Below are 22,960 nucleotides of genomic sequence, written 5' to 3'. Positions count from 1 at the left end.
AACCTCTCTATGGCCAGGGCGTGACAACAATTCTCACTGGTGCGATAAAGAAACCTGTATTGGAGCAACATTTGGTTACAAAACCAATTCTTAAGTTGATTATTAATCACCAAAAACATTTTATTTAAAAACGCATTTCCGGTTAATACCTCTGACTGACATGTTAGTCAGCACACACAAGTCTATTAGTTATGTAGCAGTAAATCATCTCAAACAGCAGTTGTCTGAGTTAACCTAACTGAACCTTTGTGATTATAGCACTGATGGCTAAGTATACTTTGTCTGCTGTGTACTATACCTGTGTTTGGATTATAAGAATTGCCAATGTTTGTGACAACATATCTGTAGTGTGGGCATTGTAGGGTCCTGTGTATCCCGATCCTCAGGCCCAAAGTCCTGACTGTGACACATAGATGAGACAGCATCAACTAAAGTTAGTAGTAAAGAGATATATTTTAAAGCTGAGCAGAATATCCAAATGAAGTGTAACTGCTGTGGATTGTGAATACTACTAAATATGTGTCAACAGAAATTACCTTAATTTTGTCTCCTCAGCTCCACCTGGCTCTTTGCAACATTTGACTTTCATTGATTCAAGCTCAACTGCTTGTGCTGAAATATAGAATAAAACAAACAATAAAGGAAAGGGGGATACCTAGTCAGATGTACAACTGAATGCATTCAACTGAAATGTGTCTTCCTCATTTAACCCAATCCCTCTGAATCAGAGAGGTGCAGGAGGCTGCCTTAATCCACATCCACATCTTCAGCGCCTGGGGAACAGTGGGTTAACTGCCTTGCTCAGGGGCAGAACAACAGATTTTTACCTTGTCAGCTCGGGGATTCGATGCAGCAACTTTTCGGTTACTGGCCCAACGCTCTGTCATGACGCTAGCCCTCTAGCAGAGATGTGAACCCCCCCTCTCCTGTTAGAGGGGGCAGTTTTATGACTTTACAACAGCATCATAAATTCCTGGCAGAGGCCCTCTCCTCCCTTGCCACATGCAGAATGGAGAGAGTGTCACCGTAAGACAAAGGGACTCTCCTGCCAAATACTTCTACCTCCCCAAATTGGAGAATTAACCATTATTCCTAATTTAGAGAATGTGGAAACAGTCGGTGGAGAAGCCAGCTACGACCCGGTCTGTTTTGTTTCATGTTTGTGACCTCATGAAAGACAATACAGCCACATTACCCTAACTCTGTTTATACAGGTTCCTCAGTTATGGGGCTAGCATTTGAATGTGGGATAAAATGTCTAAGGAGTATAAGAATACTTTGAAAAGATAACAATGTGATTTAGTCTTCTAAAATGAAAATCTTTGTTTTATGGTAACTTGTGCCCAGAGTAGCCAAGCCAAAGTGAATAGACATTGGTTGGAAATGATGAACCAACCCCTTTTCCACTCTAGAATAAAAGCCCTGTGACGAAAAGTCACCTCAGTTCCAAATACCATGAGGACTTGTCTTCACGTTTAAAAAGGGCTAATGCTAATTTCAACTCTACAGGCCAGAAAACGTTTGAGCTTGCGCTACATGTGAAATGGTATGAACTCTGAACTATTGATCACTCAAGAAGAAGTGAGTCCTAGATTACAGCCTAACAGACTGCAGCTGGAAAGGTAGCAAATGTAGTAAGAACATTGACTGACGCAGAAAACCACAACATCTCACTCCACAACAACCTGGAAGAATTTACAAAGCACAATGGCGACCTCGACTGGGCAAACCAGAGCCTCACACCAGCTCAACTATTGAAGCCAGCTTCACGTAAATACAATGTATTACCTTTCTCCGAACGAGCGATCGTTAGTGGCATACAGTTGAAGTCGGAGGTTTACATACACCTCAGCCAAATACATTTAAACTCAGTTTTTCACAATTCCTGACATTAAATCCTAGTAAAGATTCCCTGTATTAGGTCAGTTAGGATCACCACTTCATTTTAAGAATGTGAAATGTCAGAATAATAGTAGAGAGAATTATTTATTTCAGCTTTTATTTCTTTCATCACATTCCCAGTGGGTCAGAATTTTACATACACTCAATTAGTATTTGGTAGCATTGCCTTTAAATTGTTTAACTTGGGTCAAATGTTTCGGGTAGCCTTCCACAAGCTTCCCACATTAATAAGTTGGGTGAATTTTGGCCCATTCCTCCTGACAGAGCTGGTGTAACTGTGTCACGGTTTGTAGGCCTCCTTGCTCGCACACGCTTTTTCAGTTCTGCCCACAAAATGTATATGGGATTGAGGTCAGGGCTTTGTTATGGTCCCTCCAATACCTTGACTTTGTTGTCCTTAAGCCATTTTGCCACAACTTTGGAAGTATGCTTGGGGTCATTGTCCATTTGGAAGACCCATTTGCGACCAAGCTTTAACTTCCTGACTGATGTCTTGAGATGTTGCTTCAATATATCCACATAATTTTCATTCCAATAACAGAATTTAAAAAATGTCTCATATTTTGATATTCACTGCCCTACAACTCCTGTATTTCAGTCCAAGCAGTGGACCTAGTTGCTGTGAAAATCAGCGCAAATGTTACTGAGAAGCAGGTAGAAGAACTGAAGAGAGAAAATGAAGGCAATATGAGGGACAAATGAGGAAAAAAACGTTTGTATTGAGAACATAGTTGGTAAGTAAACTATGAACATACAAAAAACAGAAATGTACTGTAATGTGTAAATATATACATTTTATCTACACTGTAAAAAAAAATCTAGATGTTTCAACTAATTATTATTATTAAGTAACTGGTTCCACTGCCTTTTTTTAGTTCATTCTACTTTTCGGTCCAAGTGTTACCTGAACAAACCAAAAAAAAGTATGTACAACTCGTTACACACAGTGCTTTTAACAAGCAATGTTTTCAACTTTCATATTTGACACACGTTGACATACATTGTGTAAGTTAATTTATACAGTAATTATTATTCAACATGTCCTCACCAGGGATTTGAACATACAACCTCTTGGTTCATGTCATTCTGATCTTCCTGCTACTCCACCATGTCTGTCATTTGTCAGTTAATCTATCTATTCTCTCGTCATTGATTAGATTAATTTATTTCATCAATTTGAGGTTTTTCTGTATAGTTGTTTAATGTTGGTGGGTGGAGCATATTACTCTGTTTTAATCACTATGATAAAAGAATACTCAAGACAAACAATTTTATTTAACTTCTTAAAGTGTAGGGGGCAGTATTTTCACGGTCGGATGAAAAATGTACCCAAATTAAACTGGTTACTACTCTGGCCCAGAAACTAGAATATGCATATTATTAGTAGATTTGGATGGAAAACACTCTGAAGTTTCTAAAACTGTTTGAATGGTGTCTGTGAGTATAACAGAACTCATATGGCAGGCAAAAACCTGAGAAAAATTCAACCAGGAAGTGGGAGATCTGAGAATTGTAGTTCTTCTTTCTAATCCCTATCGAAACTACAGTGTCTGTGGGGTCACGTTGCACTTCCTAAGGCTTCCATTGGCTGTCAAAAGCCTTCAGAAAGTTTTTTCATCCGTCTCCTGTAACCGGGCAAAGAATAGTAGCTCAGTCAATGAGTGGACTGCCTGGGGACAGAGGGATTGGTAATGCGCGATCCCGCGAGCGCGCCTTTCCTTATTTTTCTTCTTGAATGAATACGCTATTGTCCGGTTGGAATATTATTGCATTTTTACGTAAAAAATACCATAAAGATTGATTTTAAACAACATTTGACATGCTTCTACTAACGGTAATGGAACATTTAGACTTTTCGTGTCTTGAATTGCGCTTGCGCGTTAAGCCTTTGGATAGTGACCTGAACGCACGAACAAAACGGAGGTATTTCGACATAAATATGGATTATTTCGAACAAAACCAACATTTCTTGTGGAAGTAGCAGTCCTGGGAGTGCATTCTGACGAAGGTCTTCAAAGGTAAGAGAATATTTATAATACTAATTCTGAGTTTAGTTGACCCCAGACTTGGCGGATGTCTGTATAGCTTGCTTTGATGGCGAGCTATGTACTCAGAATATTGAAAAATGTGCTTTCGCCGAAAAGCTATTTTAAAATCTGACACAGCGGTTGCATAAAGGAGTACTGTATCTATAATTCAAAAAATAATTTATGTATTTTGTCAACGTTTATGATGAGTATTTTTGTAAATTGATGTGGTCATTCACCGGACGTTTTGGTGGGAATACATTTTCTGAACATCACGCGCCAATGTAAAATGCTGTTTTTGGATATAAATATGAACTTTATCGAACAAAACATACATGTATTGTGTAACATGATGTCCTAGGAGTGTCATCTGATGAAGATCGTCAAAGGTTAGTGCTTCATTTAGCTGTGTTTTGGGTTTTTGTGACATATATCCTTGCTTGGAAAATGGCTGTGTGGTTATTTTTGTCTATGTACTCTCCTAACATAATCTAATGTTTTGCTTTCGCTGTAAAGCCTTTTTGAAATCGGACAATGTGGTTACATTATGGAGAAGTGTATCTTTATAATGGTGTAAAATAGTCGTATGTTTGAGAAATTGAAATGATGATATTTTTGCTGTTTTGTATTTCGCGCCATGCTATTTCACTGGCTGTTGAATAGTGTGGGACGGTCACGTCCCACCTTGCCCAGCTGAGAGTTACTTTGATGTGCCAAGTGTAGCAATACAGGTGAAATCAGTCATTGTCATAGATACGGTGAATGTGGCAGGAAGATTGGAATGCCATGAAACAAGAGGTTGTGAGTTTGAATCCTAGGTGCGGACGTTCAATGAATTTAATATGAATTACATTTTTTTTATACATTTTTTAGTAATTTAGCAGACGCTCTTATCCAGAGCAACTTACAGTAGTGAATACATACATTTCATTTTCATTTCATGCATTTTATTTTTTTTGTACTGGCCCCCCGTGGGAATCGAACCCACAACCCTGGTGTTGCACACACCATGCTCTACCAACTGAGCCACAGGGAAGGCCACTGCATAAATTAACAAGCACAATATAATCATGAACATATGAGACAATTTATCCAAACATAATTTTAAGTTGACAATTTTTGCCTACATTATCTCAAGTTTGGGCCTAAAAAATGTTTTTGTTCGACTAACACTTGGACAGAAAAGTTGAGTAAACCAAAAAAGCCTGTGGAAGAAGTTCCTTAATAATAATGAGTTGAAACAACAACCAAACATTTTTTACAGTGTACTTTATGTTTGACTACTGGTCATATCTCGATTTCTCACTGATATAACAATGTTGTACTTATGTCATTGTAGCCCAGGCAGTTAAAATGAGAGTGTCGGAGACCCAGGTGAACATGTCGAAGAGAGAATGAAGTAATAAAACTGTAATAGTTTCTCGTTGTTGTACTGGGTATTCTTGCTTGATACTGAAGAATAAGGTGTTATGAATAACCCCCATAATGTTTTTACATATTAAAATGGCTGCAGATCCGAGTTATTCTATAACAAGTGCAGGAAATTAAGCAGTAGAACATTTTATGTGCCGGTTCTCACCTCCGGTGAGCTCTTGCTCAAGTCAAGCACTGACATGTATATCTCAAAATCAATTATGTCATCACTAAAGAAAAACCTAAAGACCCAGGTGGACATGCTGAAGAGAAAGAAATGAAGGAGCAATTTTCTAAATAAAATCATTCTTTCCCTTTATGAGGTAATGAATTATTCATAATGAATAATTTAACCAGATGCAGATGTTAAAGTGTTGCTAATTAGAATGGCTAGCTTGTGTTGATTATGGTGATTATGTTTTTAAAAAATTCTGCATGGTAATGATATGCTGATAATTACGAGTGCTTTATGAGTGACTACACAGGCCCAATGGAATACCCCCTATATGTACTGCCCAGGCTTTCAGTACTTAAAAAATGAAAAAAGAGAGCTAACATCAATGTTTAATTTGTGTCTCACAGTTAGGAACGTGGATTTCTCAGCTTCACTGCTTGCATCAGGAGAAGGAAACATGACCCTACAATGCTGAAACTTCACAAACATCAGCAATGCCTATAATTCAAACACAGGTAAAGAAAACTTGTCAAAAGACAAGTAAATGCTAACTATTAGATCTTCAAGCCATTGATCACTTTATGCAAACAATCTGTTTTTGATCTGCAGATGAGAAACTCAGTCTCCTACACAGGTATATCAAAACGTAATGCAAAGTGTTACCCAACTTTAAACATGTTATAAAACTATTCATAAAACTATCTCCCATATCTCTGTTGCTAGAGGTGGGAGATGTGATCTTCATGCAACTGTGTGTAAACTCATGGATATTTGACGATGTAAAGCACCATCACTGGCCACCTGCTGTTCACCTGGTGAAAATGAAAAGATTGTTTAAAGAATCCACTTCATTTTGAACTGTGCATATGATAAAGAGATGATAAAGGAGCACATTGTAAAGACAAGATGGCAGAGGGGTTTAGGTATATATCCCCGGCTAAATCTGCATTGATGAAGCCATGTCTGCATATAGCTCTACGGTATCTCTGGTCATGTGTGTCAGAGGCAGTCTAGAGCAACAGCTCTGCTCTGTATGGTCAGTCATTAAGGAAAAGGTGGTACAGTCTGTTTTTCAAAAGTTATCTGGATTTTGCCTATCAGTTAGGATTAAATGCATATAAATAGAATTTGTAGAATGGGGACTCCTGTTCTATTCATTATATTTCTATGAAATGAATCCTATCAGATAGGCAAAATACAGAAAGATATATTTTGAAAAACTGGGCCCAGGGATGTGTTGGCACAGCAGATGAATCACTTATTCTAACATAATGTCTTTATTACCTCAACATTGATAAACATATTATAATGTCTCTTTGTTTCTCATGTGTATCACTGACTGAACTCTGCATGTGATTCTGAGTGCTAATCGTCATAGCTAAGTATTAATAAACTGTGCGTTCCAAGAGTCAAATGATATGCCACTATTTCCTTGTTCTATCTGCGTCCTTAATAAAACAATGGATCAGGACAATTTGTACATTTCACAGACAAACAACCAATCAGCCAATCAATTATGTAATTTGTATAATGCTTTTTAACATTGTCATTTGTTGTTGAAGAGAAAAACCAAGAAAATGTAAATCCTTGTAAAAAAGGAAGAATAATGTTTGTTTCTGCCCCTGTCTCAACTGAGTCTATGCATCAAGTACTTCATAGACATGGAAACAACTGATTTATTTAATTCAATCAATTTAATTGAAAGCGTTTAACTTTCAATCAATTTAAATGTACTTTGAGTAGGCTATCATATCATACTATAGTGTGAGGATTATTACCTGGTGTGTTGTTTTGGCACAATTGACATCAATTCATTAAACCAGTTGAGGATTTCCTCTCACTTTCTCATGTAACCCTACTTCCGCCAGATGACGCTATTATTCCTTACGTCGTTTGTCAAATGAAGTAAGAAATAATAGCGCCATCCGGCGGCACTGGGGATTTTTTCTCTCTCACGTTTTGCACTGTACAGCTAGCTCACTCAGATATTGCCCTCTCTAGTTCAAGGTAGAGTGGATAATACCGTATATTTATAAGGCCCGAGGGGCTGTGATATATTGCCAATATACCACGGCTAAAGGCTGTTCTTATCAACGATGCAATGCGGAGTGCCTGGATACAGCCATTAGCCGTGATATATATATATATATATTAGAAACCCCAGAGGTGCCTTATTGCTATTATAAACTGGTTACAAACGTACTTAAAACAGTACAAATATTTGTTTTTGTCATACCTATGGTATACGGTCTGATATACCACGGTTTTCAGCCAATCAGCATTCGGCCTCAAACCACTCAGTTTTTATTACTGGATAATCTAGGGTCCGTTTTACATTTCCCTCCACCTTAGTTGTGGTTAGGTGGGGAGATGATCATCTGATCCTGGATCTGGGTCTAGAGGCATCCTGTCTGGAGCCCATGGTTCTTTTTATTTTTCGATATATATATATATATATATATCTTATTAAACAACAAATATAATTAAAAAACATGCAAAGATATTTTACAAACAACCTCTGGTTCACGTACCCGACCGTGTTCCGTTTATGAATACGTCACGCCCCTCCCACGATCTGTCAGATTCAAGATGGCTGCTGGGGAGTACAGCAGGCCTCCCTCCCTAAATTTCTCCGGCCCAGGGCCTTTGGGAAATGGTCAGCCCAGCAACAGTGGTTATTCAATGCCTACGTCCAACGGTGGGCCCACTGGTGCGACCGGAGGGGTTCAGGGGTCTGCAAGGCGCCCCAACCCGCAGTCGGGGCCTGGCGGAGGAGAAAACGCCGGTGTTGCAGCTGGAACTCCACCGACTGTGCAGAACTCGATTCAGCAAGCGTCAGTTCAAAGCGCTGCGGCAAGGGGGGCCTCCGGAGCAACGGCATCAAATGTTTCAGCTGCAACTGTACCAGGTACCCATTCCTCACTGTCGTCAGCTCCACCGGCAGCTGCTGTTTTGGTTTACCGGGAGCCCGTGTACAACTGGCAGGCGACGAAAAGCACTGTAAAGGAGCGGTTTGCTTTCCTGTTCAATAACGAGGTTCTGAGTGACGTTCATTTTCTAGTGGGGAAAGGTATGGGAGTGCAACGAATACCCGCACACAGGTAAGCACGAACGTGCATTTCCTTATTACTATAGTTTGTCTACAAAGGATGGTTAGTAGAAGAAAGTAAAGAAATTCGTCAAATTTACATGTTTATTAATCCAAGCGAGTTTAATGCATCATGTTAGTGGTGAAAGGCATTGTTTTTATTTGATGAGGGCTTTGGTTTTGGTTAGATTCGTTCTCGCTGTGGGCAGCGCAGTCTTCGATGCCATGTTCAACGGGGGTATGGCGACCACCTCAACGGAAATCGAGTTGCCAGATGTCGAACCTGCAGCATTTTTGGCATTACTGAAGTAAGTACTTCCTGGTTTAGAAACGTTACAATCATAATAGCGCAAATGGTCCCATCCAAGGTATTTGACAGTTTATGGCCATATAGTATGCAGAACCCAGGTTATCGGTTCCACCAAAGACTGTTAAAGCCAATTTATGCTTCATCTGACAATGTGGTCTGAGGGTGTGATGCAGTTGCTAAGCCTCTGGAGGCATGCAGACGCCAACTCAAACTCTGTACCACATTGCAGTGCGCCTCAAAGTTGTATAGCCCCATATTGACATGATTGGTTGACGGTAGGTAGGGGAGGTACATCCTGTATTAACATACTCACTCCCTTGACAACTTCCTTCACAATAGCTCTGCTCTGCTCTGCGCAAGAAGTATGAAAGCCCTGACGTCTGTGGAGGCTGAATCACAGTAAATGTTGTATGGCTACTTCAGATGGTGGATTGACCATGCAGGGCCTTTAACGCTTCCAACACACTGACAGCGTCGTTGCGCAAAATAGCTCGCAGCATCATCTGGATATGTATGCAACAACAGTTCAACATTCACCTTCTGCTATCATTTCTGTCAAGCTGTCTACACATACAGTTTCATGCATATGTTCGATGAATCAACACCAAACGCACTGCAACTGCCTCTGCTACGCAATGCAAACGCAGCGTTTTCATTGGTAATTGTGGTGTACCAAAATGCAATGACGCTGTTGGTGTGTTAGAAGCGTATGCCCTCTAAAGGCCACATGTCCGCATGCTTCCCAGCCGAAACAGTTTGGGAGAGTTAGTGCATTTATTATGATGACATTTTTGTTCGGGCACACACTATTTTTTTCTCAAGGCCAGCTGAAGTTCGGGAGCCGAAGTATACGCCCCTTCGTCCGTGATTGGTCAACTGTCGGAATTCTTTAATGAAGTCTTCGTTGTTGTTCAACAATTGACGACTCGTTATAATGCACATTTCTCCCCCCATTGAGAAAAACTTTACCAAACATTTTAACTAGATGTAAAATTGTTCCAAAAATCGGCAAAAACGTCTAAATTAATGACAGATTTATTGCGTTAGATTAATTCAGACTGTTTTGAGGAAGTGTTAACTGGCTACGGCGTCTCATCATGGACAAACGGTACTATTGCTGCCTTGCTCTCGTTTCTTAAGAAGGTATTTTTAAGGGAGTATGCAAGGACACTCGTTCGCCTAGCCGACTTCCGCCAGCCGAACTGAAGCAAGACACGCATACACACACACACAGGGTAGCACACGCACTCTACACACACGTACATTGTAATATTGTTGTATGGTGGTATTATACATTCTGTATTGTAGATATGTAGTGGTGTTATGTGATGTTTATGTACCCCAGGATCCCTAATAAATACAACATACTTACACCTTAAGATTAAAGGTCCCCTGCTATCAGTAATCTAATCTTGTCCCCTCCAGGTTCCTGTACTCTGATGAGGTCCAGATAGGACCTGAGACGGTGATGACCACTCTGTACACGGCTAAGAAGTATGCAGTGCCAGCCTTGGAGGCCCACTGTGTGGAGTTCCTCAAGAAGAACCTGCGGGCTGACAATGCCTTCATGCTGCTGACTCAGGTCAGCTACTGTTGTACTGTCTGTCTGGGATGCAGTGTCTAAACAACTCAACCAGAGCCTGATTGTGTGGCCTGACCCAGTATCAAAATATCTCTGGTACATTTTGTCTGAACATCTCAAATCAATAGGTTAGTCCCAAAACAGGAGTTGCATAGGTTCTTGGTCAGTTCATGTTAAGTAAACGACTGTTTACTGTGAGTCTCTGATCGATGTGTGTGTTTCAGGCTCGACTTTTCGATGAGCCCCAGCTTGCCAGCTTGTGTCTAGAGAACATCGATAAGAATACAGGAGATGCGCTCGCAGCTGAGGGTTTCACTGACATAGATCTGGGTATTGTAGTTCACTTTGGATTTTGTAGTTCACTCTACATCTGGTAATGCAATCTTGAAATGCGCATGGCAATGTTTGTCTCATGATGACTTCTCCCTCCTCTCCTTTTCACTCTTTCCCCTTCTCCTATGTCTTCCCTTCCTCCCCTCTCTTCTTCCTCTCCCTCTCTTGTCCACTCCCTCCATCTTTCTACCCTCTCTCCCTCCTCTCTCAGATACTTTAGTGGCTGTGCTGGAGCGGGACACCCTGGGGGTGAGGGAGGTGCGTCTGTTTGTGGCGGCGGTACGCTGGGCAGAGGCAGAGGCCCACCGGCAGCAGCTACAGCCCACCCCAGAGAACAAACGCAGGGTCCTGGGCAAGGCCCTCGCCCTCATCCGCTTCCCACTCATGACTATCGAGGAGTTTGCCGCAGGTAGCACACACACACAGACAGTCAGTCATTCTTGCACACTGTATGTCTCTCTCATGATCTCACTCTGACATGTCCTCCTATCCCTGCTGTGTCTCCACCCAGGACCGGCCCAGTCCAGTATCCTGACAGACAGGGAGGTGGTGAGTCTGTTCCTTCACTTCACGGTGAACCCAAAGCCCCGCGTAGAGTTCATCGACCGGCCTCGCTGCTGCCTCCGGGGGAAGGAGTGCAGCATCACACGCTTCGGACAGGTGGAGAGTCGCTGGGGCTACAGTGGAACCAGTGACCGCATACGGTGAGAACACACACTGATCAAATTAACTTTGTGTGTGATAGTTAATCTCAGAAATATTTCCTGAGGACATAATCTATCCCTCTTATCCACTCCTCTCCTGTTTTAATATTCCTCTTCTGTTTTAATATTCCTCTTCTTCTTCTCTCCTGTTTTAATATTCCTCCTCTTCTTCTCCCAGGTTTTCAGTGAACAGGAGGATCTTCGTGGTGGGCTTTGGCCTCTACGGCTCCATACACGGCCCCACAGACTACCAAGTCAACATCCAGGCACTGCCCACCTTAACTAACCAAATCAGTCAATCAATCATATTTGATTTATATAGACAGAATACATTGGAACAAAGACTCCCTTCCCTCTCTGGCATTTCTCTCCGAAATCATTGACAGTATATACGTTCCTGTGGATAGATATATATTAGCAGTGTGTTGGTGTAGGATGTGTGACTGTTGCGTCCCAAGTGGCACCCTAATCCCATTATAGTGCACTACTTTTGATCATGGCCAATGGGGCTCTGGTCCATAGTAGTGCACTATAATGGGAATATGGGACCAGGGAGATTGTTTCTGTAACGTTTCCCTCTCTCGTCCCAGATCATTCACACAGACAGTAACACAGTGCTGGGTCAGAACGACACAGGCTTCAGCTGTGATGGCACATCCAACACCTTCAGAGTCATGTTCAAGGAGCCGGTGGAGATCCTTCCCAATGTCAACTACACAGCCTGCGCCACACTCAAGGTACATGTTTGTTTAGGTTGGAATGTTTTGATTGGTGTTGTGGTCAACAAGTGATGCCCTCTTTCCTCCCGGTGTTTCTCAGGGTCCTGACTCTCACTATGGGACCAAGGGAATGCGTAAGGTGACTCACGAGTCGTCCTCCACCGGCACCAAGACATGCTTCACCTTCTGCTACGCCGCGGGCAACAACAATGGCACCTCGGTAGAAGACGGACAGATCCCCGAAGTCATCTTCTACACCTAGTCCCCTCTAAACTCACCCTGACCTCTGAGGGCTCGGGGTCACTGGACTGATGAGACTCTGGCCGAATATGTAACAAATGCCTATCTACTCCCTGTGGCCCTTCCTTAGTCTCTCTGACTGTACGTGATTGGTTGGATTGTACAGTGGTGAGGTCACAGAGGGGTGAAGGAGGCATCAACTATTGGAGCATGCTCTTTATCCCTCTAACTCCCCCTTATTACACACTGACCATGGAGGGATGTTGCCTTGTTACTTTGACAACAGTCTTATCTGAGGGAGGAGTCGAACTATTTACAGAACCACCGTTGTATGGTCTGTCTGTAGCTAAAAGCATAACATACTGTTACACTACCAGTGACCCACCATGCTTCCCTTACTGTTAAATTCCAGTCCCCACACCCTTTAGGGTGCAGTCATGTGACACTAACAAAACATCAAGACAATTTTTTTTGGCCATCAGGTCTCCATATTCAGGATGTTCTAACATGGATTTACAGTAATGTAATTCTGGTTGTCAGGATGTTCAGCACTCATTGCTAAACAGGAGTCATTATATATGCAAGTTGTATTTAAAGGTTTAAAATCCCTCAGCTCTTCAACCCCATGGAGGGCAGTCTAAGTCCTGAGACTGATATTCACCATTGCAAGATGATTAGTGCTTGGAGATGGAAGGTAAACAGCCCCAGCATACGTGTCTATTTCCAATGCCATTTAGACTCCAGGCAGTGCCATGCATTACAGCTTCCGATTGAAATCTAGGTCATTTCCACCTGACAGGGACATAAGCACAGCACGTCCCTGCTAAGAGGAAACATTGCCTTTAAATCACTGAATTGAAAGTCCAAAACTACCAAGTTTTTGAACACTGCTGGTCTTGGCTCTTTTTTTGCAAGGGTCAAATAAAGTATTCAGGGAACATTACAGAAAGAGTTACTAGCAAGGTAATGATTGTCCCGTGTGGCTCAGTTGGTAGAGCATGGTGGTTGTGGGTTTGATTCCCATGGGGGACCAGCACAAAAAAAAAAGTGCATTCACTACTGTAAGTTGCTCTGGATAAGAGCTTCTGCTAAATGACTAAAATGTAAATGTATAATGAAAGTACCATTTATATACTGGCTGTCCTGATCCACCATCAACTTGTGATTTCAGACCATTCAAAAACCAATAAAGACATCCACTCCACGTACAATTTCTATTCATCTTTATTATGATTGACATATTCCACCCTTGGATTCATGTCACCAGGTTTCCATTTAGGCAAGCGCTACTGCGCACAGTGCACTGTACAGTCCCATCCCTCACTCGTACAATGGAGGAATAGAAGGGGGGGGAGAAAAATAAGGTCAGAGAACCACTAACTTCCAAACCAAGCCCTAGTCCCTTCCCCTGGGCACTGTGTACATCTGAAAGGGTCGGATAGGTATACCATAAGCAATATGCCAATAGCGTCACGTTACCCTCCGATAGGCTAGGTGAAATCTTCCACATATTGCGTATGCCTACCCAATCATTATCAATCTACACAAGTGGGGTGGGGGGGGGGGGGTTGTAGTGGCTAGGGGGAACCAGGACAACATTTACAATTTGTCCAGGTAGTTGTCCAGGGCCGGGATGCCCTCTTTCAGCCCCTTGCGTTTCCTGGTCTCGGCCACCACAATGGCGGTCTTGGTGGTGGGGTCCTGGGGATCTCCCTGGAGGATTTGCCAGTGATCAAACACACACTGAGGGAAGGCCTGGCCGCCCGTGTTGGAGCGCAGGTCAGCGGTGAATCCTGGGGGCGGGGAACAGGACAGTTAACATTTAAGGTGTATATCTGCCAGTAGGTCCAAAACTCTGGGTCAGAGTTCAATGTGGCACCTATCAGATAACTGTTCTGCACAATTTAATTTCAGTCAACTTGGAATGTACACTAAAATTCCAATTCTCTTAACACATCCCTGGTAAGCTCCAGATTGAGTTAACACTCACCAAACGACTCGTTGACAGGCAGGTAGGCCTTGACGATGAACATGGGCGTGCCCATCACCTGGGACTCCTCGAACACATGGCCTCGCTTCCTGTTCAGCACGCCGTAGATCCCACCCACTACCTGCTCTGGGCACTGCAGAGGCAGGAAACGCATTATTCAGAAACATAGTTGATTACAAATAGACCCCTTTAGCCTAGCATACAAGGCCAGGTTAGTGGCAAAGTAGTTACACACACCTGGATCTCCACTAGGTAGACCGGCTCCATGAGTCGTGGCTGGGCGGTGAGCTGGCAGGCATACAGCACTCTGCGGGCCGTGGGGATGATCTGTCCGCCACCGCGGTGAATTGCGTCTGTGTGCAGGGTCACGTCGTGGATGTCGAAGCGGACTGCACGCATGTTCTCCTCACACAAAACACCCTGTAGGAGGGTGGAAGGAACTGCATGTCACAACTCAGAAATTTAGATTTAAACTACAAACTGAAGTCATGAATGTAGATTTAAACTACAACGCTTCAATGAGCTTTTGCAAGGAAAATGATTCATGATGCAGCAGGTGGTTATCAAGCTCAATGCAAACCCACCTCCTTGACAGCCCACTGGAAGCCAGCCACAACACTGTCCTTGATCTCATTCAGGTACTGGACTCCCTTGGTCACGTCCATCAGCAGGTTGGGTCCGGTACCGTCAGGGCCGAAGCACCAGATCTTACGGGCCTCCGACACGTCCCACTCGTACTTGTCAGCCAGGAAACGGGCACGGATTTTCAGCTCCTGTCGGGGGCTGACGTCCCCCTTCTCGATGTCCTCGGCCAGGCCGTCAGGGAAAGGTTTAGCCCGCATGTACAAACGGTTGTGCTTGTTAGGGGACTTGGATAGACACAGCACTTCAGACTCCTCAGACACAGTCTCCCTGTAGGACACCACTGGATCAGATTTCTGTTAGGGCGAGGAGAGAGTTGTGACTCAGTTTAGGACAAAGAGTTAGTCCATTGTCATCTTACCATGGCAACAGAGCAAAGACACAGATTCTATCAGTGGAACACAAAAATCACCTCTATAGTGCACCACTGCTTTCTCCAAGTACAATCTTGTTCCCTATGCCCTATTCCTCTCTCTCTCACCTTCAGGGGAATGCCGGCGTGGTCCTCCTCCAGATCCTTGAGACAGATCTCCAGATGAAGCTCTCCGGCCCCGGCGATGATGTGCTCTCCAGACTCCTCGATGATACACTGCACCATTGGGTCAGACTTGGCCAGACGCTTCAGGCCTTCCACCAGCTTGGGCAGGTCAGCAGGGTTCTTGGCCTCCACAGCCACCCTCACCACAGGGCTGACGCTGAACTTCATCACACGCATGTTGTGAGCCTGTTGGACAAGCATATATGACGTTAAGAAATATACATCCATTGTCTGTTCAAAATGGCAACCCATTCCCTAGATGGTGCACTACTGTTGACCAGAGATAAAGACAGAGTGCTCCAGTCATAAAAAGACAAAGCTGTCTTGAGTTTTGCTATAGTAAAACATGAGCTGTACAACACCTGTTCAAAGGTGGTGATGGTCCCAGTCTTAATCAGATACTGGTCAACTCCAACCAGCCCAACAATGTTCCCACATGGTACATCCTCAATGGGCTCCACGTAACGCCCCATCATCAGAATGGTCCTACAGTGGTAGACAAATGGGAGAGGGATGAAGAGAATATATAACGCTTTTTAAAAAAAGTTTGAAGTCACACACATCTGCTGCACTAAAATGGTATCCCCAAACACACCTCTGGATTGGCTTGATGTAGAGGTCTTCCTTCTTCCCAGGGGTGAAGTTTGGTCCCATGATGCGCACCTTCAGACCGGTGGACACACAGCCAGAGAACACACGGCCAAAGGCATAGAAGCGACCCTTATCTGTGGTGGGCACCATCTTAGATATGTACATCATCAGGGGAGCCTTGGGGTCGCAGTTCTTGATACCTGAGATGATGTTAATCAGGATTATGATACCAGACTTTATATCAACTAGGAAATGTGATGTCTATTCCTTTGCTAGTTGACATGGACGGTACGGTTACTTTATTTTGGATGTTGTGTGAGACATGTTGGTGTGTAAACTGTGGGCTGGCCTCACCCATGGCGGCCTCGTCGTCTCCTGGTCCCTCGTAGAGCAGCTCACAGCGGTACTTCTGGGCCGTGACGGGGGAGGGCAGGTGGATGGTGATCATCTGGAGCAGGGCTTCTCCGGCCGGGAGCCAGCGACGCATCACTGCCTTCAACAGGGGCTTGCCCTCCTTCTCCTTGTCCTCAGAATCCAGCTTGATGTCCAGCTTCTCTATCAGCTTGGCTGTCTCATCCTTCTTGAAGTTCATGATAGCATCAAATACCTGGAGGGAGGAAGGGAGAAGTTACCTTACCATAAAAATATATATTTTATTGGTCAATGAATTACATAAAATCAATTAATGTTAAATTATTTAACTAGTTAAATTGGTTAAAAAAAAAAAAAGTTGGGGGGGGGGGGTCACCTTGAAGATAGGGTCCAGGACCAGCTGAGAGAAGGTGCGGGGCAGCTTCTTACCGTCAGGGCCAAGGTTGGACTTACTGAACTTCCCAGTGGCTGGGTCAAAAAACCTACCAGGTGAACATCACACATTGACAGTTTAATAATTTAGTAGACGCTCTTATACAGACTGGTGCACATTTCAAAAGTGCATTCAACACAAGTTGCAAACAAGGCAGTGGTCCATTCCAATTTAAAATCAATATAGTGATTTGAATTTAACATGGAATAACTTGAAATAGCTTGTCCTTTTCAGGTTTGAGAAAATAACCCCTTTCAATAATTAAACCTTTCATTTTAGTTTACTTCCTGAATTGACTGAATAATTCAAATGGACCTAGACCCTGTTTGCAAACAAAACCTTTTGGTAAAACCGTCTTCAAAAATAGCTGCCATCTGCAAAACCAGTGCTATTAAGAGTCAAGGAAAAAAGACAAGTGCAACAGTTAACTACATGTCACTACGACAGCCAGGAACTCACAAGCATTTACATATAGTAGGTTACAGTCAGCCGTGACACGTAAACAGCCAAAAACAGCAATTATTTGCAACACGTCAGATTGTTTGCCAGCATAAGAGAAGAGTGCGCACCTGCAATTTAGGCTCCCAAATGGGTTTACTTTGTCTTCAACCCTTTGGTCTTCCTCAGGTCTCCATACAGAGAATAACACTGTACATATGGGGCTGCCCGTGTCACGCCACATACCTGCAATCACTTTTCAATATTGCCACGCCCTCACCTGTGTGCGTGTGATTGAGAAAGCGAGAGAGAACAGGCACACTTAATTTAGTTCGTCCGAAGTGCCGGAGTTAGGCGGCGTTGTCCCTTGGAGCCATTTCATTGGTCCTAAGGTACAAGCACCACCTAACCAGCACAACAGGCGTTTTCAAATCAAGTGCGCCCAGAGAAGGAGAGAGAAAGTGCATTCCAGATACATTTAGTGCAGCTCTGTGGAAATATAGTTACTAAATCACATTGGTGTGGTTCATGAGATGCTACACTTCTCCAGACAGCATATATACACACCTGACAATCTGCACAGAGAATGTCTATCTGGAACACACCCAGAGTAAGTGTGTACCCATCTACCCGCAATTGAGTCTTGTGCGCGCATCTTTCGGTCTGTCCATCTAAACGCACATCTTGTTCCAGTACTGTCCGGATGAATACACCCCCTCTGTCCAGAGATTATTCATCATGTCCTCACATCTTTCAGAAGGTTTCTATGCACAATGTGTAAACTATGTACAGTGAGTGTGCATGTACCTCTCCCCCCACAGCTTCTTCATCATGTCCTCCACCTTCTTACACCTCTCCGCCGATCCCAGCTGGGTGTCTTTGCCGGCAGAAAACTTTGTCACGTACATCTCAGCAAACTGCTTTAGAGTGAAGGCCCAGCCATGGAGGCCAGACCCAAACCCCACGGTACCGATCACAGGGTCAATCTGAGGGAAGACAATAGGGGCAGGTCATTGTCTGTTAGGTCAAACATGTTTCCCTATGATGAGTTTAGGGGACTAGTCCCATTTACATCTGGCAGTTCAACAGGACACAGGTTTCTCCATTGTAGTTTAACAAGCATGTTACGTCAGTTTAAACCACAGAACTCTGTTGACGCAACCCGTGCCAGTCTCACCATGATGGCACCCATTGGTCCCGCTTCATCCTCTCCGTAGGTGGCGATGATGACGTTGACATTCTCCACGATGCGCTGGAAGGTCTGGAAGAGGTCCTCAGGCTCCAGCTGCAGCTCCAGCAGGGCCCGGTCCATCTTGTTCATCATCAGCACTGGCTTGATGCGCTCAGCAATGGCCTGCCTCAACACGGTCTCTGTCTGCACACACACACCTGACCATGGGAAAGCGAGAAGTTGTTAGATGAACAGTTAGCCTAGTGGTTACGAGCAGACAGGGTGTAAAATATGCTGACATATCCTTGAGCAAGGTACACAACCATAATTCCTCCTGGAAGTCCCTTTGAATAAGGGCATATGTTCAATGACTAAAATAACATGAAAATCAAAAGAGTGGGAGAGGGGCAGAACAGACAGGCGACTGGGACAAAGACAGAACACAAAACTGCAAGAGACCGAAGTACAGACAAGACCACAGGAAAGGGAGACTGAGTGTACCTGAGACGCAGTCAACCACCACCAGGGCGCCGTCGGTGACCCTAAGGGCGGCTGTGACCTCAGAGGAGAAGTCCACATGGCCCGGTGAGTCAATCAGGTTGATGAGGAAGCCAAGCCCATCCTTAGACTGCTTGATGAAGGCCATGTCGTTTTCCCCCAGCTCATAGTACATCGAGATAGCCCTGAGAGGAGTGAGGGAAGCAAGAACAGGTGAATTCTAGATTTTAATGTGGTTGTTTGTCTGAAACCAAGCATCCCAGTCCGCTGTGGGATGCAGAAAGGGATAGTAGGAAACTACTTCCTGTTTCTCTTTGCTCATTTCAGCTGTTCTTGCCATTATATGGATTTGGGCTTTAATCAAATAGGGCTCTCTTCTGTATACCAACCCCTACCTTGTCACAACAACGGATTGGCTCAAACTCATTATGGAAAGAAATTTCACAAATTAACTTGTTAATTGAAAAGCATTCCAGGTGACTACCTAATGAAGCTGGTCAAGAGAAGGCCACAAGTGTGCAAAGCTGTCAAGGCAAAGGGTGGCAACTTTAAACAAATAAATATATTTGACCTTCATCACTTTTCTGGTTACTACATGATTCCATGTGTTATTTCATAGTTAATGTCTTCACTATTATTCAACAAAATAGAAGTAAAAAAATAAAGAAAAACCCTTAAGTGGGTGTCCCAGCTTTTGACTGGTACTGTAGTTTATCTGAATTGTACAGCAATAGTTGAATAGGATAGGCCTGGAACGGAATACCATATATAGCTATGAAGTGGGTAAACCAGTATGTTAACATTTTGAAAGTGATCAGTGGCCCATGACTATGTACACAGGGCAGCAGACTAATGAAAGTGTGTGAGACCATGACAGCCTATCATACAACGATGAGATAGGGTGACTGAGTCAATAGATCACACGGAGGGGCATCGCTCACTCTTCAAGTAAACAATACATTTATTCTGGTGAAGGCCAGAATAAATGTAACTTTAAGAGCTTCACCCCCCCAGCAACATAGGATAGATTGACAAGGGCACTCCTGGGTTGTATTCACTCACAATGAAATGGAGGCAACCAGACAAACAGCGGGACTATCTGAACTCTTCCAATAAGAAACCGTTCTTTTTGTTGCTGTAAAACATTTTGCAACAGAAGGAACACGACCCTGTACTACTTACGTGGACTTGATGGTAATACAGCGCTCCTGCTCGTCTTTGCGAGTGTCTGTGAAGCGAGTCTCTCCGGCGCGAGACCCCGCGATGATCCCGGCTTTAGACACCAGGGAGTCGGTCAGCGTGGACTTGCCGTGGTCCACGTGAGCGATCACAGACATGTTACGAATGTTGGATTTCTTGTCCATGATGGCACGGATCTGGTCCACTGTAAAGTTCACCTGAAAGACAAAGATGCACATAATCAGAAAATGGTGAAAGAGAATCTGTTCAAGTCTTGATAACTAAACTGGCTAAATTAAATTTGGGGGCAAACCAACTCCCACTTAGTCTCCCATTGACATCAGTGCACGACTAAGTGAAAATTCAAGTCGACGTTAAGATTCACTTGTATGTGATTAAATGCATTTGACATTTCTTAACAGCAGCAACCCTGGTCAAAACGCTAAGCGCAATGAAAGGCAACACAGAAAGAAATGAGCTATGATGGACTGACTGTCCTATAGAAGCATGTAAAATTCTTTGATAACCCCATCTAGCTAGAGGAAAAAGGGGCTACAATGCATTGATGACCTAGGTCTTTTAGAAGGCACATCAGAAAAGGGATGCTGATTTTTGCATTAGGCCTAGTCTTCTGTTCAAATGGGGTGAGGTGATATGTTATCCATCTGGGCAGGTGACATGACAGTAGCCTGCAGTAGTCTGACTGGAATTCAACACACAGCCAATTTAAAAAGGGAGGGACCACCAGCAGCCAATATGCCACTTATTTGACCAATAAAGAATAATCTGTTTTTAAGTCTAGCTATATTGGCAGCTGGCTCGATGACTCATGTAGTCGTGGCAGTCCTATTCTGTTGATAAAGGCCAAGAGATGATCCTTTGAGTTGAATGAGTCAGCAGTGGAGGTTTTAGACCATTTCAACTGGGGGGGCCAGTTACATTAGACGTTATTGTTGTCATATCGTTTTCACGGCATTGCAGGCATTAGCAGGCAAAAGACCACGTTCATAATCATTAGTGTTCAGCGTTGCCACTGTCTAATAACGGATGTAAAAAACGAATAGCAAAAATTAGTTATGTAAAAATGATTTAATACTCTACATTTAGGAGGGCCACAAGGGGTCCAAAATTGTTGTCACAGGGGCACTGGCCCCCCCAAAACCGCTAGTGCGAGTCAGCGTTGGCGCATATGCCGCCCTAGACTTTGGGTAGAGGCCTTTTTGATATAAGCAGTGACGCACGCTACTTGTGACCTGCCCATTTTGCACAACTGCATCACGCTGTACTTGCTGGCCTAAATTTGAGCAATCCAACACATAACGACCTAACTACAAGTCATGCCACCTTGGACCCAATAACTGACGTTTTACTGCCAGCTGACCAATGTATACAACAAAATTGCGCGTTAGCCATCTAACGTTACACTAGAATTGACATGGGACAGTTTGTTACCATTACCAACGATTTTGAATATCGATGTTGCCAATTACCCTTGTCAAACAGTGACTAGCTATAACGTTTGTGGTCAAAAACAAAGTATTACCCATAAAAATAAATATAGCGGGTGATACCTAGAGCAGCGTTTCCCAAACTCGGTCGTCGACATCCGGACCCGAAGGGGTGCACGTTTTGGTTTTTGCCCTAACACTATACAGCTGATTAAAATTTTAAAACGCGTGATGATTAGTTGAGTCAGCTGTTGTAGTGGCATCTCGCAACATTCAAAACGTGCACCTCTTAGGGTCCCGAGGACTGAGTTTGGGTAACCCGGGCCTAGAGTTAACTGGGCGGGCCCAGTTATAAAAACGACTTGAAACCCCTAAAGATGGTTAGTTCGACAGTAAAAACCAACATTTAACATCTGCGTAGATTCAAACAGCCACCATATTCCTTAAAAGTAATAAGGACAAAAATTGGTAAGTGTAAAATCATTCAATCCTCATTTGGGGGTTAATTTAGCTATATCCGCCGCGGTTTTCTAAACATCGTCATGCAGTTCAAACAGGGAGCATCCATCTTGGGTGCCCCGGAGGCTGCTTCACCCGGCCCGGTTCCTTTCAACTGGTCACCGGCAATGTGGACGGAGGGCTCCAACTCTTTACCCATGGACAACACTGAATCTCCGGTCCACCGAATCATAGCAAAACAATTCAAAATCAACTTACCATTTTGCCTGATGTTCGTAGATAAACGTTTGGTAAAATTAACACTGCGAATACACCGCCTTCCTCGTCCAAGGATAGGCAGGAAAGAGAACGCTTATGACACCTTACGCTGCTTTATATCGCTTCACGTTCGGCTGCAACGTGGACTCATGGGAAGACGTAACATAGTAAATGTAAATCTGGTAAAATCTTAATTTATTCTGATATGTTATGTTTCGTATGATATGTATTAATCCATTTCGCATCATATGTTACGATTTACAATTCGTATGATATGTTACGATTTGAAAATTGTACAATATGTTTGGAATTTCCCGAAAGGTTTGATATGTTATGAATTCTAATTTGTCATCGCTAACGCTAGGTGGCTAGGTGGCTAACGCTAACATTTTCTAACGTTAGCTAGATTAGGGGTTAGGGTTATGGTTAGATAAGGGTTAGCTAACATGC

General features: G+C 43.4%; 2 protein-coding genes across 3 annotated transcripts; one reads left to right on the top strand and one right to left on the bottom strand.

Annotated features, from left to right (window-relative positions):
- Positions 1 to 8,068: 8,068 nt before the first annotated feature.
- Positions 8,069 to 13,701, top strand: LOC115157403 (BTB/POZ domain-containing protein 2). 2 transcript variants are annotated; one of them, XR_003868446.1, is made up of 9 exons: positions 8,069 to 8,618; positions 8,794 to 8,913; positions 10,341 to 10,497; positions 10,722 to 10,827; positions 11,042 to 11,239; positions 11,342 to 11,534; positions 11,713 to 11,894; positions 12,125 to 12,271; positions 12,354 to 12,493. XR_003868446.1 is itself a non-coding variant. In XM_029705616.1 (9 exons), exons 1-9 carry the CDS (start codon positions 8,107 to 8,109, stop codon positions 12,513 to 12,515), a joined length of 1,683 nt encoding a protein of 560 aa, XP_029561476.1. In that variant the 5' UTR covers positions 8,070 to 8,106; the 3' UTR covers positions 12,516 to 13,701. The 2 variants fall into 2 exon arrangements, 1 of the variants encoding a protein (XP_029561476.1); XM_029705616.1 differs by having other exon boundaries at positions 8,070 to 8,618; positions 11,713 to 11,800; positions 12,354 to 13,701.
- LOC115157401 (elongation factor 2) lies at positions 13,700 to 22,637 on the bottom strand. The gene is made up of 14 exons (XM_029705614.1): positions 22,511 to 22,637; positions 20,349 to 20,563; positions 19,170 to 19,351; positions 18,675 to 18,886; positions 18,305 to 18,483; positions 17,003 to 17,108; positions 16,609 to 16,861; positions 16,259 to 16,454; positions 16,026 to 16,149; positions 15,607 to 15,849; positions 15,068 to 15,421; positions 14,721 to 14,903; positions 14,484 to 14,616; positions 13,700 to 14,286 (listed from the first exon to the last, which is right to left on the bottom strand). The coding sequence occupies exons 1-14, from the start codon at positions 22,511 to 22,513 to the stop codon at positions 14,093 to 14,095; spliced, it is 2,577 nt and encodes an 858-aa protein (XP_029561474.1). The 5' UTR covers positions 22,514 to 22,637; the 3' UTR covers positions 13,700 to 14,092.
- Between the last annotated feature and the right edge of the window lie 323 nt (positions 22,638 to 22,960).

Source organism: Salmo trutta, chromosome 21, assembly GCF_901001165.1.
Source record: "Salmo trutta chromosome 21, fSalTru1.1, whole genome shotgun sequence".
NCBI lineage: Eukaryota > Metazoa > Chordata > Actinopteri > Salmoniformes > Salmonidae > Salmo > Salmo trutta.
Note: the sequence above shows the minus strand (reverse complement) of the source record. Positions and strands in the feature narration are given on the sequence as shown.

What these genes read in the sequence shown, in the direction of transcription:
- LOC115157403 (XM_029705616.1), top strand. Translation starts at nt 8,107, where the DNA reads ATGGCTGCTGGGGAGTACAGCAGGCCTCCCTCCCTAAATTTCTCCGGC. An exon ending in TATCGAGGAGTTTGCCGCAG is followed by an intron (nt 11,240 to 11,341) that starts GTAGCACACACA and finishes GTCTCCACCCAG; the next exon opens with GACCGGCCCAGTCCAGTATC. An exon ending in ACTACCAAGTCAACATCCAG is followed by an intron (nt 11,801 to 12,124) that starts GCACTGCCCACC and finishes CTCTCGTCCCAG; the next exon opens with ATCATTCACACAGACAGTAA.
- LOC115157401 (XM_029705614.1), bottom strand. An exon ending in AGACGACGAGGCCGCCATGG is followed by an intron (nt 16,455 to 16,608) that starts GTGAGGCCAGCC and finishes ACATCATCTCAG; the next exon opens with GTATCAAGAACTGCGACCCC. An exon ending in TCCAGTGGGCTGTCAAGGAG is followed by an intron (nt 14,904 to 15,067) that starts GTGGGTTTGCAT and finishes ACCCTCCTACAG; the next exon opens with GGTGTTTTGTGTGAGGAGAA.